Raw genomic sequence first — 18,468 nt, forward strand, 5'->3', positions numbered from 1 at the left:
ACTGCTGGCAAAGAAGATGACGGCCCCATCAGCAGAGTGAGTGACCCTTATACTACTTGGTTTTTAGGGGGATCTCTGCCAGATAAGCAAACAAAATGAACCTAAGAAAATAAAATAAACTGAGGCATACATTTCCTTAAGATGTATGAAACTTTCTCATGTTAGCAACTTTGTGAATGCCCTAGAGGGAACTGATCTATATTAGACTGAACCTTACTGGTAGAGAGAAGTTTAGGGCAATGGCATATGAAAAACAAAATCTGATTTGTAACATATACAACTGCTGAAAAACTGGCACATTTATTAAGTTCAGGAAATTATTTTTAAGTTTCTAAGCTTTTATTAGGAAGGCTGTTGGATTTCAGTAAATGCTTTTTTTCTGTACCCAGTGGGCCATAGTTTTCCTTTTTATTGATAATGGTAAATTATATTGATTTTTTTCAAATGTTTCAAACTAATTTTGCATTTCTAGACCTCACATGGTCATAATGTGTTCTTTTATATATTGTTAATTTTTGATAAACATTTTTTAAAATTTTATCTATATTCATGAGGGATATTGGTCTGTAGCTTTCTTTTTTTTAAATTAAATTTTTTTTTTTCTTTTTACATCCACACCTGTGGCATATTCCAGGATATGGGTCCAATAGAAGCTGCAGCTGAGGCCTATATCACAGCCATAGCCAACACCAGATCTGAGCCACATCTGTGGCCTACACTACAGCTTGTGGCAATTCTGGATCCTTAATCCACTCAGCCACAATGGGCAAACCTGTAATCTTCTTATAATGTCTAATGCTGAGTTAGGAAGTATTTCTTCCTTTCCAATTTTCTGGAAGATTTTACATTAAATTAGTACTATTTTTTCCTTAATTATTTGGGATAATTTAGCTATAAAGCCATATCTAGGCCTGGAGTTTTCTTTGTAGGGAGGTTTTAAACTAATAGTTCAATTTATTTATCAGATATGGAGCTATTCAAGTTGTGTATTTCCTTTGGAGTAAACATCAATAGTTTTCAACTTTTAAGGAATTTGTACCTTTTATCTAAATAGTTGAAGTTAATGGCATAAAATTATTTATAATATTCTGTTTATATTCTTTTAATTTTGGTAGAATCTGTAGTGATTCCTGATAATGATAATTTCTCTTTTCCTTTTTTCCTGAGAAATCTTGCTACAGCTTTATTAGTTTCACTGATCTCAAAAAAAACACAAAAAACAAAAAAAAACCACAGCTTTTTCTGTCGCTGATTTTTTTCTATTTGTTTCTTTTTTCAATTTCAATGATATCTCTGTTATCTTTATTATTTTCTTTCATCCACTTACTTTGCCATAAGGTGAAAGCCAAGAGCACTATTTTGGTTGGCAAAAAATGTTAATTTTTTTTCTATTTCTATTCAGTTCAAAATTATCTCTAATTCCCTTTTTAATTTCTTCTTTGTCCCAGGAGTTGTATATAAGTGCTGATTTAGTTTTCATATATTTGAGGATTCCCCCAATATAATTCCTATATTTCTTTCTAAACTAATTCCACTATAGTCAGAGAGCAGTGTGTAATATAAATCGTTTTAAATTTGAGAGTTTTTTTGTGGCTCAAAAGAGAGTCAATTTTGTTAGATGTTCTTTGTACACTTGAAAAGAATGTATATTCTTCTGTTGTTGGATGGAGTGTTTTAAACGTCAATTAAGTCAAGTTGATTTACGATGTAATTCAAGTTTTTTATATTCTTACTGATTTTCTATCTACTTGTACTGTCAATTATTGAGAAAAGGTGTTGAAATCTCTGCCCCAAACTGCATATTTTTATCTTCCTGTAGATGTACAATTTTTGATTTATAAATACTAGAACACAAACATTTAGTACTGGTGTATCTTTGTAATTAATTAGCATTTTTATCATTAAGAAATAGTCTTTTTTTATACCTGGTAATATTCTTTGCTCTGAACTCTGTTTTGTTTAATTTAATACAGCCACTCCAACATTCTTTCAGTGCCTTAGCTTATATTCATTTTTCCATTTTTACTTTTAACTTTTCTATATACTGAAAATGGCAACATATGATTCAGTCTTGCTTTCTTATACAATCTGTCAATTACTGACTTTTTTTTTTTGTCTTTTTGGGGCCGCACCCACAGCATATGGAGGTTCCCAGGCTAGGGGTCTGATCGGAGCTGTGGCTGCCAGCCTATGCCACAGCTACAGCAACGCAGGGTGTGAGCTGCGTCTGCGACCTACACCACAGCTCACGGCAATGCAGGATCTTTATCCCACTGAGCGAGGCCAGGGATCGAAGCCACAACCTCATGGTTACTAGTTGGGTTCATTAACCACTGAGCCATGATGGGAACTGACTTTCAATTGGGGTTTTTAGTCCATTTATATTTAACAGAATTATAACAGTATGTTCAATTTTCCATCTCTTACATCTATTTTTGTTCTCATTTTCCCTCTTTTTATGCATCATGTGAGTTGTTTAAAATGATTTAATTTCCTTTCCTTTGTTGGCCTATTTGTTATACTTCTTATATTTTTAAAGAGTTATAGTATACATTTTATCTTATCTATCTTTAAGGGATATCATGATACTTAATATAAGAACCATGTCATAGTATAGTTCCATTCCCTAGCATTTGTGATATTCTTGAGATATGTTTTATTTCCACACGTGTTATAAATCCCATAATATATTGTTATCTTCCTTTGAACAACTTACGATCATTTAAAGAGATTTAAATAATGTAAAAAATAAAAAAAATTTATTTTAACACACACAGTAAGTACTTCCAGTGCTTTTCATTTCTTTGTGAAAATTCAGGTTTCCACTGACATCATTTTCAAAAATTTGCCTGAAAGGGTTTCCCTTAATGTTTCTTGCAATTCTGCTGGTGATAATTTTTTTCCAGGGTCTTGATATCTGAAAACCATTTATTTTTGTCTTCCTTTTTGAATGATATTTTCTTGGTGTATAAAATTCTGGGTTATTCTAATACTTTTCAAAAAATTTATTATAGTTGACTTACAATGTTCTATCAATTTCTGCTGTACAGCATAGTGACCCCATTCTTTTTCTCACATTATTCTCCATTATGTTCCATCACAGTGGATTGGATATAGTTTCCTGTGCTATACAGCAGGACCTCACTGCTTATTCATTCCAAATGCAATCTATTAACCACAAACTCCTAATCCATCCCACTCCCTCACCTTCCCCATTGGCAACCACAAGTCTGTTCTCCATGTCCATGAGTTTGTTTCTTTTCTGTAGATACGCTCATTTGTGCCATACATGAGATTCCAGATATAAGTGATATAATACTTTAAAGTTGTTTTTCCACTGTCTTCTAACTTGCATTATTTCTGGAAAAAAAGTATGCTATAACTCTTCTTATTCTTCTGTATATAATGTATCTTTTTTCCTCAGGATGCTTTGAAGATATTCTCTTATCACTGGTTTTAATCAATTTGAACAAGATGTCCTGTGGTGGAGTTTTTTCATGTTTCTTATTCTTAAGGTTTTTTAAAATACTGAATCTGTGGATTTATAGTTTTTATCAAATTTTGAAAATTTTGGCCATTATTTCTTCAAAAAGTGTCTCTCTGTCCTATTTTTAGGAATTTCAAGTATACACACACACACACATATATATATATATACATATAAAATGTTGCTTGAAGTTATCTCACAGCTCATTAATGCTATGTTTATGTCTTTTTTCCTTCTTTGTTTCATTTTGGACAGTTTCTATTGCTATGTTTTCAGGTTTATGAATTGATGTTTCTGCAATACCTAATTGTTGTTAATACCATCCAGTGTATTTTTCATCTTAGTTATTACGGTTTTCACCTACAGAAGTTTGATTTTAGACAGCTATCTTTAATGTCTCTATTTAATATGTTTTCTAGTTTCTTGAACATATGGAATACAAGGAAAATAACTTTTATCATTCTTATCTATTAATTCTATAGTCTGTCATTTCCAGATATGTTTCTACTGATTGAATTTTTTCCCTTCATTGTCAAATCTATTTTACTTCTTCTTTGTATGCTGGTAGCTTTTGACTGGATGCCAGAAGCTATAAAGTTTACCTTGCTCGATGCTGGATACTTGTATGCCTGTAAGTATACTTGAGTTTTTTACCGGGATGTAGTTAAATTACTTTAAATGAGTTCTAATCCTTTCAGGGGTTGCTTTTAAGCTTAGAGCAACATTTAGTCTAATATTTCCCCATTACTAAGGCAAAACTATTCTTAGTACTCTGTCATATGCCCTGTGAGTGATGAGGGTTTCTTCTCTGACTGATAGGAAAAGGAGGTTTTCCCAGCTGTGTGTGAGCTCCAGGGATTGTCCTCTCTAATTTTTTCAGGTGGTTCCTTTTCTTGAAGACTTGAGAGGACCCCTCTGCATAGCTCCAGGGCCCTCTCTGCAGTGCTCTCCTTTCTAGTACTCTGCCTTGTAGCAACTTGAGCCGCCTTGTCCTCCTCAGACCTGTCTCCTCAACTCATGGAGTCAGCTTCTCTGCATGGATCTCCTCTTATACAATGTGACCTGAAAAATCTTTCTAGGCAGAAATTTGAGTAATTATGGTATCACTTCAATCATTTCATCTCTCTCATTGCCTGGTATTCAAGATCTTGCAAATTCTGATTCTGCCCAGTTTTTTAGTTGTTTCAGATCCAAGGATCCTGGTCCTTTACCATGGCTGGAAGTGGGAATCTGCCCATGTATTTTTAGAGGAAGAAGGTCTGTGGCCTCCATCAAGAAGTTATCTTCTCAGCAAAAAAAAAAAAAAAAAAAAAAGTTATCTTCTCTTTGCCAAAGATTAAGAGAGATTATTCTTGAGTGGATTTATAGATTATTGGTATGGATTGGCTCATATAGTTTAATTTGCAACTGTTGTAGGAAGTGAGATTTAAAGTGTTAAGATAATAAAAATCTTGGTTCTCTAAAATAAATACACCCTAAATTCAGAATGCTATTTTGACAAATAGGATGATTTGCAGTAATACAGGCACATTTTAGCCAAAACATGGAGCCTGAATCAGAGAAAGAAGTCAAAGGAACAAAGTTCAATCTTGTTTAGCTCATAAGGAAAGAAGGCAGGGGCCTAGAAATAAAAAATATTCAATCAAAAATTAGAATTAAAGCTTAAAAAAGTAGGAGTTCCCGTCGTGGCACAGTGGTTAACGAATCCGACTAGGAACCATGAGGTTGCAGGTTCGGTCCCTGCCCTTGCTCAGTGGGTTAACGATCCAGCGTTGCCATGAGCTGTGGTGTAGGTTGCAGATGCGGCTCGGATCCCACGTTGCTGTGGCTCTGGCGTAGGCCAGTGGCTACAGCTCCGATTCGACCCCTAGCCTGGGAACCTCCATATGCCGCAGGAGCGGCCCAAACTAATAGCAAAAAGACAAAAAAAAAAAAAGCTTAAAAAAGTAGAGACAGATATTTCTATGGGTAACACAAAGTAAGTCTGGATAAAGAACATGAATGTAGGAAGAACAAAGCGTAGTATCAAATAATTATACACTTTCAAATCTTGTTTTTTGTCCATGCCTGCATCATATGGAAGTTTCCAGGACCAGGATCAAACCATGCCATAGCAGTGATCCAAGCAGCTGCAGTGACAATGCCAGATCCTTAACCCACTGCATCAAAAATGAACTCTACAATTTAAAAATCTTGATATAAGGGATAACATGCTTTGGGGTTTTGACTGTTTTAACGTCCAGAATTTAATACCAGATCTTTTCTTTGTTGCAGTTAAAAAAAGAGATAGATTCATACCTAGTTAAAGCTAACAGAGTAGTTTGTTTAATTGTCATTTGCACATTTATCTGAATTTTTCTGAGTAATAGAGAAAGTATGGAAAAATATGTAAGAGTTTCCATATTTTTGTCAGTATTAACTGTAAGCTTGAAGCCAGTAATTACCTCAACATACCCAGCATTATAGTTATTTGTATAGTTATATCAACTACACTTTTTTAGAAGGAGAATATCTTATTTACCTTTGACTCTCTGACTGCTATAAAGCATCACTTAGAGAAAATTCACTTACTTAAATGTTCTGAAATACCTGTTAAGCCCTACCTACTATGTGGAGTTTTAGAAATGCAAAGGTGAGCAGAAACTGGCTGTGGGACTGCTTTCTTTTGACTAGTGGAGAAGATTAATAGTAATCAAATCATTACACAGACAGATATAAAGTGAAAAATGAGGAGCACTGGATGGACAATTAGGTGACCTCTCTATACAAGCTATAATGACTTATATAAATCCAAAATGACTAATTAAGAAAATTCTATAATACAGAGATAGAATTAGAGCCTCTAATTCTAAGTGTTAGAACCTAGCCCACATTTTCAGAATGATATCCAATACCTCATAGAGAATTTCCTTCAGAAATAACTTGAAGAAAAGAGAATATGCCATAAGGGACTTCACATCATATTTTAGAACTTGGAAACACTATTCTTATCATACAAGAAGAAAGGTTAAAAGGTATCTTCTTGGTGGTCTCATGAAGGTGAAGTATTCAAAGAGAAATGGAAATCAAAGTCATTTTGTGAGAATATGAACACTGAGAATTAATAAAGATACAGTAACTCCAAACCAAATGCTAAAATGAAACAAAACGTATCAAATGGGAGTATGTATTCAACCATTTAGCAAATGTCTCTTAAACATCTACTATATGCAAGTATGACCCAGGACCTGGAAGTCCCTGAAAGTCCCTGAGCACAACAAGAAGGGGATGGCATAGGAGTGGGTACATTGGATGAATAAACAAACAGACCACTTAGAGGCTTCTGATTCTCTGCAAAGACAGCTTCCCATATTGGTGAAATATTTGTTTGCCTAGCAACTTGGACTCTTGACTCAACCAACACAGATCAGAAGCCAGAAATATCTCCACCTTGGTAAGGTGCACCCTGCTCATCGTACTGTTGACATTAGTGCCACTCTTTACTCTTCTATCCCTTTCTCCAGTGATTTTCAACCCTGTTTAGCCCAGAGGACCTTATTTGCTACCTTCATCATTCCACAAAACCTACACATTCAGCAGCCAGCCTAAGGAAAAGGGGAGACTTTTTTCTAACTGCAGTTTTTATCTACCTATCTGTATAGTAGCTTCAGCCTCTAAGAAGCAGCCAGGGTTTCAAGGCTAAAGCTTACCTTTCCCACAGAAGTAGGATAAAAACGTCTACAGCTAGTCTACAGAGATCTTGTTTTGTACTTCTGGTCACAGGATTTCAAACAAATCTCCAAAGAAACCAGTTTTGTCTCCTCCAAAGCAGTCTGATTGCTTCTAAAATGTTAGAGCCTCCTCATGTGCAGTTGGTTTTCATATAAATTTTACTATAGCTGCTACTATGCTTAGAGCTTTCAAATTATAGAATAAAAAATAACCTCTTCTACCCTTTCATACATTAAAAAAGAAAGAAAAGAAGAGAAAACACTCTAGCTAAATAGCTTCACAACAAACAGGTCATTTCAAGAAAAGACATCCAATTATGTAGAATCTGATTACTGGTAATAACTTGGAAGTCTTAAGAAATTTAACAACTTCAGCTCAAAACAATTAAAGTGAACGATTGAGGATAAAATCACCCTTTAGACTCAACATAACTACAGATGCAAGAAGAGTGAGAAGGCTTACTGATTCATTGTCTCTTCTGTTCCCAGTCCCCAACGCCAAGCACATCAGGTCGCAAATATGAAGGCTTTGTTAAAATTAGAATTCACATGAGAAGACTGTTTTTGAGGGGAAATATTATTACCTTTGATTTTCAGTTTTGAATCGTAAACTTTCTGAAGACAGAATGATAATATAAATATATAAGAAAAACTTTTCATTGTATGTATGTATGTTTGGATATCATACTGTAAGTCAAACATGGGAATTAGGCCTTCAACTAACAGACAGTGACTTCAAGGTCATTTGGGGATGCAATCTTTTTATCAATAAATCCTTTCCCTTAAGGATACAAAGGGTTTTCTGGACAAGTGCATACTCTGTATTATAACAAAACAACTGTAGTGATATATATTTCCTTCATCTAGCAACAGCTTGAACTCAGAGTCAATTTGGAAAATTCATAAAACAGCTCCCTATCCCTGTGTTAAAAACTGCATTAAAACCCTCAAAGAAAGCTTGCTCGATCTCAGCAATGCAACTCTATCTGGAGTTCTAAGCAGGATCAACAGAGATCAATTGTTTTACTCGAGGTCAGTGTTAATCCATATCACCTAAAGCAATGATAGATGGGATGCTTTATACCACTTCCTTATCTGTAGAGTATTCACATTGCTCCATATGCTCTGAGGGGTAAGCCACTTCCTAGAAAAATCTTCATGGGGTTTTTGTATGTAGGATTAATGATTATTGTTGGTGAAGGAATGATGGAAAGAATTAATGGCTTAGTTAAGCAAAGTCTCCATATGATTTTTAATTTTTTTTTAAAGACAATGAGTCTAAAATGCAAATTCTTAGTAGGCAAATAAATCTCCATGTATGATAAGTGGAGTTTCTTCTAGTGGTTACAAACAGCTATCTCTTTCATTAGCAAAACCACTTGTAAGATGAACACATTTTCTAAGCCCTAAAAGAATTTCTTTTTTTCTGAGAAAAATGAAAGAGCTTTATGTTTAAAAAAAAGAAATCATCACTCACAGATTCCTTTCCCATCTTCTTTTGTAGCCGTGTTTGCCACTGGACAGCTTGCATGACAATGGCTTCCCACCTTCGTTCAAGATTCACAATGATCAGCTGCATGGGCTGGTGGTCTGGGTTCACATTGCAGGTCTCTCGGTCATCCAGAAGATGCTGGCATAATCGCAGGATGGAGGCCACGCCACGACGTCGCTGCTTGATTTCACAACAGAGGGACTGCAACAGAAAGAGGGACCCATCCATGAGTGTTTATAGGGCAGAGCTCCCTAAAACATGAAACCCCTCTTCCATGATAATTTGAAATGGTAGTGATACATTCAGCTATGAACAACAAGACAAGGACTCTAGAGCTGCCTTTAGATTGGAGATCTTCTATAGATCTTCAACTAATGCCAGTGAATTAAGCTGCATCTCTTTCCTCTTCCTCTTTTAAAAAAAAACAAAAAACAAAAAACCCCCCTAATTTCTACATCTAAAATGTTGGGTCCCACTTTGACATCTAGGTGATTAACGATGAAATAAGTCATTTAGATCATATGATTGCCAAACAGATTGACATGCTTTGATTCAGAGTCACAGGAAACAAAGAAGACAGAAAAGTCTCCCAAAAGGAAATGGAGCTTTTTCAAATTTACTCCTAGATTCTTTGGAGGCAAAAGTTTAGTTTTCTACTGGCTGCAAATAAGTTAAATAAGATTGCCAAAAAAAATTGATATATAATGCTATTATTTGGGGAAAAAAAAGAAAAGAAAAGCAATATTTCTCTTCCGAAACTTGATTAACAAAGCAATAATGTCTTTAAAACAGAAATTAGGATACTGGATTATTACTGCATTATTTGTTAGTTGCGGTGTTTCTTTTAATAGACATTCACACTATTTAAGAAGGATATGCATGCATCAAAATAACATTTTGCCCCCAGAAGCATTTGTATTGCTGCAATGACCCTAAGCTGAACGATTCAAGCAAAATAGTGGATACACATGTCTAAAAATATTATATCTTTTCTTTGCCTACGGATAGTGTGTAAGTGATATTCTAATTCAGAGCCTTCAGGAGAAATGATGATTATATCCACAAACATCACTGAATTACTAATCTCCTTCTACTGCCACAATTGGACTGTTCTAACAGTTAACAGATTGCTTATTAATCAACAAGGGTAAACAAGACAATGCAATTTCATTTAGTGCTAGAGTTTTAATGCCTAAAAGTATTTGTGCTTAAAATGTTAATCTAGATAAGGCTTCATTAGAAGAAGTCTTAAAATGATTAAGTGTGGTTCATTGAAATGTGCACAGAGCGGTAGTAGATCAGCAGGTGGACGTTTCATACAGATGTTCCACTTACTGATATAATACATGCTCTAGCCATTTAAATGACCCTAACTCAGTAATAGCTAGAATTCTATTATTTCTGTAATGAGAGAACCCCGTACCTTTAATATTTCTGAATTTTAAATAAGGTGAATGACAAATTCACAAACCTCTATTTACAGCAAAATATGACTAGGAATTTTATTATTCAATTTATACCAGTGCAGCATTTTTAGTCATGTTTCCTGAACTTACCCTTATTTATTTTCCTAGGGTTCATTACTATTTTTCTACATAACTCCCGATTGAACCACCAGGTCTGACAAATTTCTTTACTGACGCTATTCATTAGTTCAGTGCCGAATGAGGAGAAACCCCTACACATTCAAAGATGAAACCTGAGGGCCTATCAAAGCAATGGGCATTGTTCCCATCCTATCCTCCAATCCTGTTAACTACCCCCTGACACACATGTATTCTCTCGAACACACGCCTTTCAATTTGTTCTCTTTCTCTAGGACAACTGTTGAGCAACCCCACTTACTATATGTCCACTTTTGGTCTATTATAAAACACTTCAAGATAATAATACAGGCCAACTGAAATTGATTCAAATGAGTTCTATGAGTATAAACACTGAATATTTTGTTTTTTGTTTTTGTTTTGTTGTTAATTTGTTGAAAATAAGTATCAGGAATATATCCGTCATTTAAGCATCCAGATTATCCCCACCCCACATCTGTTTTTTTTCTTTTTAAAAATATGGAAAGCTTCATGAATTTGGGTGCCGTCCTCATGCAGGGGCCATGCTAATCTTCTCTGTATAATTCCAATTTTAGCGTATGTGCTGCCGAAGGCAAGGACCCCACCCAACATCTTAACACCAGTCCAGGTGGTTTAAAAACTGGGTTAGCTATTTATAAAAACTGTTGACATTCAATACCTGATTTTTGGATCTTAACCATTCTTAAAATTTAAGAATTTTAAATATTCAAAGAACTTAGTCTATAGTCTAGATTAATAATTTTAGTAATTCGTCCTACATGCATACCTCGGAAATAGCACTACTTTAAAAAGGAGAGCACTGAGAATTTTTCATGGCCAGCATATTTTTCAGTACTTTTTTACATCTAGGATATATAATTGATAAAATAACATTCTTCAACATAAATGCATTTCCATGACAACCATTAAAATATACATATTTATTTATAATCACAAACACATACTAAATAAAATCAGTGCATTTGCTGGCAATGTTTCTTAGAATCAGTAGTTCACATGATTTCCATGATAAACTATGCATAGAGAAATGTTAAATATAACTACTTATGAAAAAATGATTATTATAACTATTTTTGGCTTACATTTTCAGAGAAAAGTACTTTTAAACAGAAACCCAAGCTAAGCAATCTAAGGCAGGCACAGAAATAGGACAAACTCATCCCTGCCTCCTGGCCCTCCTCAAATGTGCACTGCACCTTGCATTGCTAGGTACTGTTTCAGCTGTGGAGGCTTCAAAAAGGAGCAAATGACTGCTCCCTGAGACTCTACTGGAGGTGGAGTATACAAATACAATGCCAAAAATAACACAGAAAGATAGATGCAAATACAAGTTCATGCAAATTGCTATTGGAGGAGTCATGAAATCTTTAGGGAAACAGTGTGAGCCAGACGGTCCAAGGCAAGTGGTTGTGCCTTTAAGAAGAGAAGACAATGATTTACAACATTGTCCCAGTAGCCTGGGACACTGAGAGTACCCAGTATGTTGGAGAAAACAGAGAGTGAATCAACTGGAAAAGGAAGTAAGGAACAGAAAAAGTTGGAGGGTTTATTACTGCCAGTTTTGAAGCATTTTTCTTGATCCAATGAGAACATGTTGGTTCCCAAGCATAATCATATTCCCTTGCCAGAAAAATTTGAAGACCAGAAGTGAGAAGGAAAATTTAAAAAGAAAAACAGCTAATAATCAGTATATCTAAGAAAAAGAGATTCCAAATGCTTTTGTATTTCGTTATCATTTGTATGGTGATTTTTAGTTTTTTTTTTTCCTACAAAGGTACCTCTGTCAGTATGGGGGGTCATTGCTTAGCATCACTTTAGAATACCATTGTAGGAATATAGTTTGGTATGCTAATTTTTAGTTTCTAATGACCTACTTTATTTACTTATTTTGTATTTCTATTGTTTCCTCATTTTCGAAAAAAAAAGCAGATTTGCTAAAAAAGTTAAGAAGTATAGGAAAAATAAAAAAATTTCTAAATTGTTCTTTTCCTTTACAGTGATCAGATCTCCAGTCCTCTAAACATATTTTTTTATTATCAAAGTACAGATGATTTATAATATTGTGCCAATTTCTGCTGTATAGCAAAGTGACTCAGTCATACATATTTCCAGATATATGCCCGGAAGTGGGATTGCTGGAGCATGTCATACTTCTATTTTTAGTTTTTTCAAGAACCTCCATACTGTTCCCCATAGTGGTTGTATCAGTGTACGTTTCCACTGACTAGGTAGGAGGGTTCCCTTTTCTCCACACCCTCTGCAGCATTTATTGCTTATAGGCTTTTTGATTATGGCCATTCTGACTGGTGTAAGATGATACCTCATAGTAGTTTTGATTTGCATCTCTCTAATAATTAGTGATGTTGAGCATCTTTTCATGTGTTTTTTTGCTATTTGTATGTCTTTGTTTTAGAACTATCTATTTAGATAGGCCCATTTTTGATTAGGTTATTTTCTACATTGAGCTGAAAGTATTATTTGTATACTTTGGAGATTAATCTTTTGTCATTTGCAAATATTTTCTTCCATTCTGTGAACTATGTACATCCATATTCTTGATATTAAATAATACTGCCATCTCCTATCAAAAGGGATATAAATAAATTTACAATTAAAGAACTACACTTGGACCAAGAACCAAAATGCACAGTAAATAAAATATAAGAATTAAATAAAGAAAAGAGACATGAGGAAAATGAAAATTAAAAAATGGTAAAACCACATAAAACTCCTAGAAGAGAACATAGGCAAAATACTATCTGACAAAATTGTACCAATGTTTTCTTAGGCCAGTATCCCAAGGCAATAGAAATAAAAGCAAAAATAAACAAATGGGATCCAATCAAACTTACAAGCTTTTATACATACGGGAAATCGATAACAAAATGAAAACACAACCTATGACAGGGAGAAAATATTTGTGAATTATGTTACTGACAAGGGATTAATTTCCAAAATATACAAACAACTCAAAGAAACAACCCAATCAAAAAATGGGCAGAAGACCCAATCAGACATTTCTCCAAAGAAGATGTACAGATTGCCAATAGGCATGTGAAAAGATGCTTAACATTGTTAATTATTAGAGAAATGCAAATCAAAACTACAATGAGGTATCACTTCACATCAGTCAGAATAGCCATTATCAAAAAGTCTACAAATAACAAATGCCAAAGAGGTGTGAAGAAAAGGGAACCCTCCTACACTGTTGTTGGGAATGTAAGTTAGTGTAGACACTTTGGAAAATAGGATGGAATTCCTCAAAAAATTAAAAATAGAGTTGCCATATGATCCAGCAATTCTGCTTCTGGGCATATATCCAGATAAAAATTTGAAAAGATACATGCACCCCAATGTTTATTGCAGCATTATTTACAATAGCCAAGACATGGAAGCAACCTACATGTCCATCAACAGATGAATGGATTAAGAAGATGTGGTACACATACATAGTAGAATACTATTCAGCCATAAAAAAGAATGAAATAATGCCATTTGCAGCACCATGGATGGAACTAGAGATGATCATACTAAGTGAAGTAAGTCAGAAAGAGAAAGAAATATACCATAAGATATCACTTTTATGTGGAAGCTTAAACATGACACAAATGAACTCACTGCGAAACAGAAACATACATTTCTCTGTGTGTGTCTCTATGACCCATATGACACAGAGAACAGACTTGTGGTTGCAAAGTGGGAGAATGAATGGGGGAGGGATGGATTGGAAGTCTGGGATTAGCAGATGCAAACTATTATACATAGAATGGATAAACAATAAGATCTTGGTCATACTGTATAGCACAGGGAACTGTACTCAATATCTTGTGATAAACCATAGTGGAAAACAATATAAAAGAATGCATATATGTATAACTGAATCACTTAGCTGTACAGCAGAAATTAACACATTATAAATTAATTATACTTCAATAAAGTAAATTTAAAAACAGAAAACAAACCAAATAAATGATTATAGTACATCAAAACCCCCCAAAAAAGACAAAATCAAGTATATGTTAAAAGCAGAATGAAAAAAAAACTCTAGCTGAGAAACTCCAAATAAATCTGTCTCCATATCTCTTACATAATTTTATTCAGCAGTTAATGTGACATCATTAGATATGCCAATATGAACAAATTGGTGGGACTCTAGGTAATCTAGCAAATAAAAAATTATTTATGAACTAATGTCATTTATAAAAAACAATGACTTTACTTTTTAGATGGACCAACTGTTTAACAATATCTGCTGAATATGCCTGCCATGTGGCAAGCACAATAAAGAAATCGTGATCTACATATGTACATGATATGTAACTGCCTTCAATGTACTTGGAGAGAGGAAATATACAGAGAGAAAGAGGAGTGAAAAGACGGAAGAGTTCTAGTTTAAAACGGGTCATGTGGAAGTAGACTGCTCCATCTTCTTATGGCAAGGTTTTCTGTACTTTTTCATGGGCTTTTTGTCTTTTTTTTACATTTTCTGTATTTTACCATTTTAAATTTTCTGAGTGGGAGAAATTGTCTTTTGTTAGTCTGCTACCTGCGACGAAATTTTCTAGAGCAAAGGTTTTCAGTGTATGCCTTGGGCTAGGCAACATGAGCATCACCTGGGAACTTGTCAGAAACACATTCTCTGGTGCCATGCCATTTCTTGGGAATCAGCAACTCTGGGGTGAGCCCCAATGAATCAAGGTTTAACCAGCCCTACAGGTGATTATGATGCTTACAAAAATTTGAGAACATTGGCTACACAAAACAGAGGAACTTAATTCTTCAGATAAGAGAATTAATTTAGTTGGGTAGTTTTTTTAGATGTATAAAATAGAAGTTATACAAGCTCTGATTCTGGAGTCACACTTAGAGCCAAGAGACTAAGAACTATACCCATTGGTGAGCAATGATTTTTTTAAATTGTTATTGAATGGCTAAAAAATTCAATGTATCAAGCAATGAATAGATCTTTTTAGCCAGTGATAACTTTACAGTATTTGCTTGATGATCTCCATAATTTTAATGTAATTATTAAGAAGGTTGAATGTTTGATGGAGTCCTCTGGTGGCCTTACTAGGTGGGAGACCTGGCATTGTCACTGCTATGGCTTTGGTTGCTGCTGTGGTATAGGTTTGATCCCTGGCAGGGGGGCCTCTGCATGTCACAGGCATGGCCAAAAAAAAAAAAAAAAAAAAAAGAATGCCAACTGTTTGAACACCGTATTTGGGGATCTTACTCTTTTTGGTTATTTTTATCAAGTAAGTCATTTAGTAATTAATGATTCTTAACAAATTTGGCCTTGTGCTAAATGAAATAGAAGCTTTGCTCTCAGAAAACTTACAGCTTACACGGTAAAACAAAACCTTGATGACTGGAAGGTACAAGGCATCAGATGCAGGTAATGTTGATGCCTGAAGTCATGGTCTGATAAGAATAGAGCAGCTAGGAAAAATGAGAGGCTCTACTGGTATCTCTATGATTCTTCAGAAGATGCTTTTGACTGGTTGGTTTGGGATCCTTATTTGAGGGCAAGATCAGCAAAGATCACATGAATGATATTTCTTGTAGCAATAGATATTTATTGGGTATCAATTATGTGCCAAACAATATACTATTAATTACAGGATTGGCAATGGTGGGTAAAAGGCACATAATAAAATGTGGTACCTAATTTTAAGGGCTTATAATCTGGCTATAAAGAGAAGGCTCTGGTTACTCTAAATGAGAGAAATCCTTGCAAGGCAAAGGTTTTTTATAAGATCTAACCCATCAGGTTATTGCAGGTTTTAATGAGGGCAGGGAGGTGAACATGCCTTGTGAATATTGAGGCTGTGACCCAAAAGTAAGTTGTAATTGATATGCATGCAAAATTATGGGCACTGACTTTGAGAATAAGAGAGATCACTACTAGTTGGAGCACATAAAGATTTGTGGGACCAGAACTAAGCTATGAAAGTTGCTGAAGATAGAAAAAGCGGAAGGAAAGAAAGACAGGTATTATTGCCAGAGATTCACATAGGAAAAGTTCAAAAAGCCACAATTTTTGTAACATTTTGTTTTATTTTATTTATTTATTTTTTGCTTTGTAGGGCTGCATCTGTGGGATATGGAAGTTCCTAGGCTAGGGGTTGAATCAGAGCTATAGCCGTCAGACTATGCCACAGCCACAGCAACGCCAGATCTGAGCTGCATCTGTGACCTACACCAGAGCTCATAGCAATGCCAGATCCTTAACCCACTGAGCGAGACCAGGGATCTAACCCACATCCTCATGGATACTAGTCAGATTTGTTTCCACTGCACCACAATGGGAATTCCCATTTTTTGTATCATTTTCAAACAGGGTGGAATTTCAAGTGGACTATGATGTTAATAAGAATTCGATTATCCTTCTAGCCATCTAAATGTACCTAAGGGCCACCTATGTTCCAGCCACTCTTTTCACTGGTGGGGATACAACAGGGGTTGACAAGATATCTGCTTTCACGGACTTTACATTCCAATTAGTTTGTGTGTGTGGGTGTGGTGGTGCCAGGCTGGAAATAAAATGCAAATAAATATACCAGAAAACATTAGTATATTTTGATAAGGATACAGGGAAAATGGAACCTTCATTCTTGGCTGGTGGGATCACAAAATGATACATATACTCATTTGTAAGAAAGTACATTTCCTAAAAAGTTAAAAACAGAATTACCATATGATCCGGGAATTTCTCTCCTAAGTATATGCCCAAAAGAAATGAAAACATATGACCACATAAAAGTCTGTAGACAAATATGCACAACCACATTACTCATAATAGCCAAAAGGTTTAAACGACCCAAACATCCATTCATAGATAGATTTAAAAAGCATTATATCCATACAATGGAATATTATTTGGCAATAAAAAGGAAGGAGGTACTGATACATACCACAGCATGGACGAACACATTATACTAAATGAAATAAGCCAGACACAAAAGGCCATATGTTGAATGATTCCATGTGTATGAAATGGCCAGAACAGGCAAATGCATAGAAGTAGAAAGCATATTAGTAGCTGCCAGGGGCTGTAGTCGGGGGGCATAGGGAGTAACTGCTAATGGGTAAAGGGTTTCTCTTCCAGGGGGTAAAAATATTTTGAAATTAGGTTTTATTGTATGTGAATTATATCTCAATAAAGTTGATATTTTTTTTAAAAATCTCCCAGTAAAGCCAGTTAAGTCAGGTATTGTCAACCACATAACTGATGATATAATCACATAATTTACCCTTCCTTTAGGGTGTGTCACGACAACAGACTCTATGATATTACTAACACCATTCAGTCATCATGGTTCTGCAACCATGGCTCAATATACAGATTAATACACTGTATGTTATAAAACTTTTATTTTATTTTATTTTTTTATTTTTTATTTTTTTTGTCTTTTTGCCATTTCTTGGGCCGCTCTTGTGGCATATGGAGGTTCCCAGGCTAGGGGTCCAATCAGAGCTGTAGCCACCGGCCTATGCCAGAGCCACAGCAACACAGGATCCAAGCTGTGTCTGTGACCTACACCACAGCTCACGGCAACGCCGTATCCTTAACCCACTGAGCAAGCACAGGGATCGAACCTGCAACCTCATGGTTCCTAGTCGGATTTGTTAACCACTGCGCCATGATGGGAACTCCTATAAAACTTTTATTTTTAAAAAATAATGGTTATAAAATTTCCTGGGATAGTTATAACTACAAACTTATAAATCTCAGTCAACAGATAAAACATTCTACTATATGATAAAAACAATACAGTCCCTGTTTTAATACAGCTTCCATAGGGACACGGGTTGGATCATCAGGTTGAGGATCCAGTGTTGCCATGAGCTGTGGTGTATGTTGCAGAAGCAGCTTGGAACTGGCGTTGCTGTGGCTGTGGGGTAGGCTGGTAGCTATAGCTCCAATTCAATGCCTAGCCTGGGAACTTCCATATGCCACACCTGTGGCCCTAAAAAAAAAAAAAAAAAAAAAAAAAAAAGCAAAATAAATTAAATGAGTAATAAAATCAGAAATGTAAAGTCCTCTGAGATTAACATAAAGGAAAACACTTCATAGTAATTCATGACAAACACCTATTATAATGGGGACTGTTTTCAGTGTTAAGATACATCAGTGAACAAAAAGACAAAACTTTCTGCCCTGAAGGACCTCATATTCTAGCAGACAGTGGG

At 35.1% G+C, this 18,468-nt stretch overlaps 1 protein-coding gene and 1 non-coding gene across 16 annotated transcripts in view; both read right to left on the bottom strand.

The window, feature by feature from the left end:
- Positions 1–18,468, bottom strand: part of AKAP6 (A-kinase anchoring protein 6) — a 458,273-nt gene that overhangs the window by 36,294 nt on the left and 403,511 nt on the right. For all 15 annotated transcript variants that reach the window (XM_084968956.1, XM_084968955.1, XM_021099869.2 and 12 more), the window contains one exon: positions 8,675–8,890. In XM_084968956.1, the coding sequence (XP_084825082.1) occupies positions 8,675–8,890 (216 nt within the window). The remainder of the gene's footprint in view (positions 1–8,674; positions 8,891–18,468) is intronic.
- LOC146401676 (U6 spliceosomal RNA) lies at positions 10,747–10,854 on the bottom strand. Its single transcript, XR_014811687.1, has one exon. It is a non-coding gene; the product is annotated as a U6 spliceosomal RNA (small nuclear RNA).

Source organism: Sus scrofa, chromosome 7 (genome assembly GCF_054392235.1).
Source record: "Sus scrofa isolate SSC_HxYL_T2T_F1_AM1 chromosome 7, Sscrofa_HxYL_maternal_Yorkshire_Landrace_v2.0, whole genome shotgun sequence".
Lineage (NCBI taxonomy): Eukaryota > Metazoa > Chordata > Mammalia > Artiodactyla > Suidae > Sus > Sus scrofa.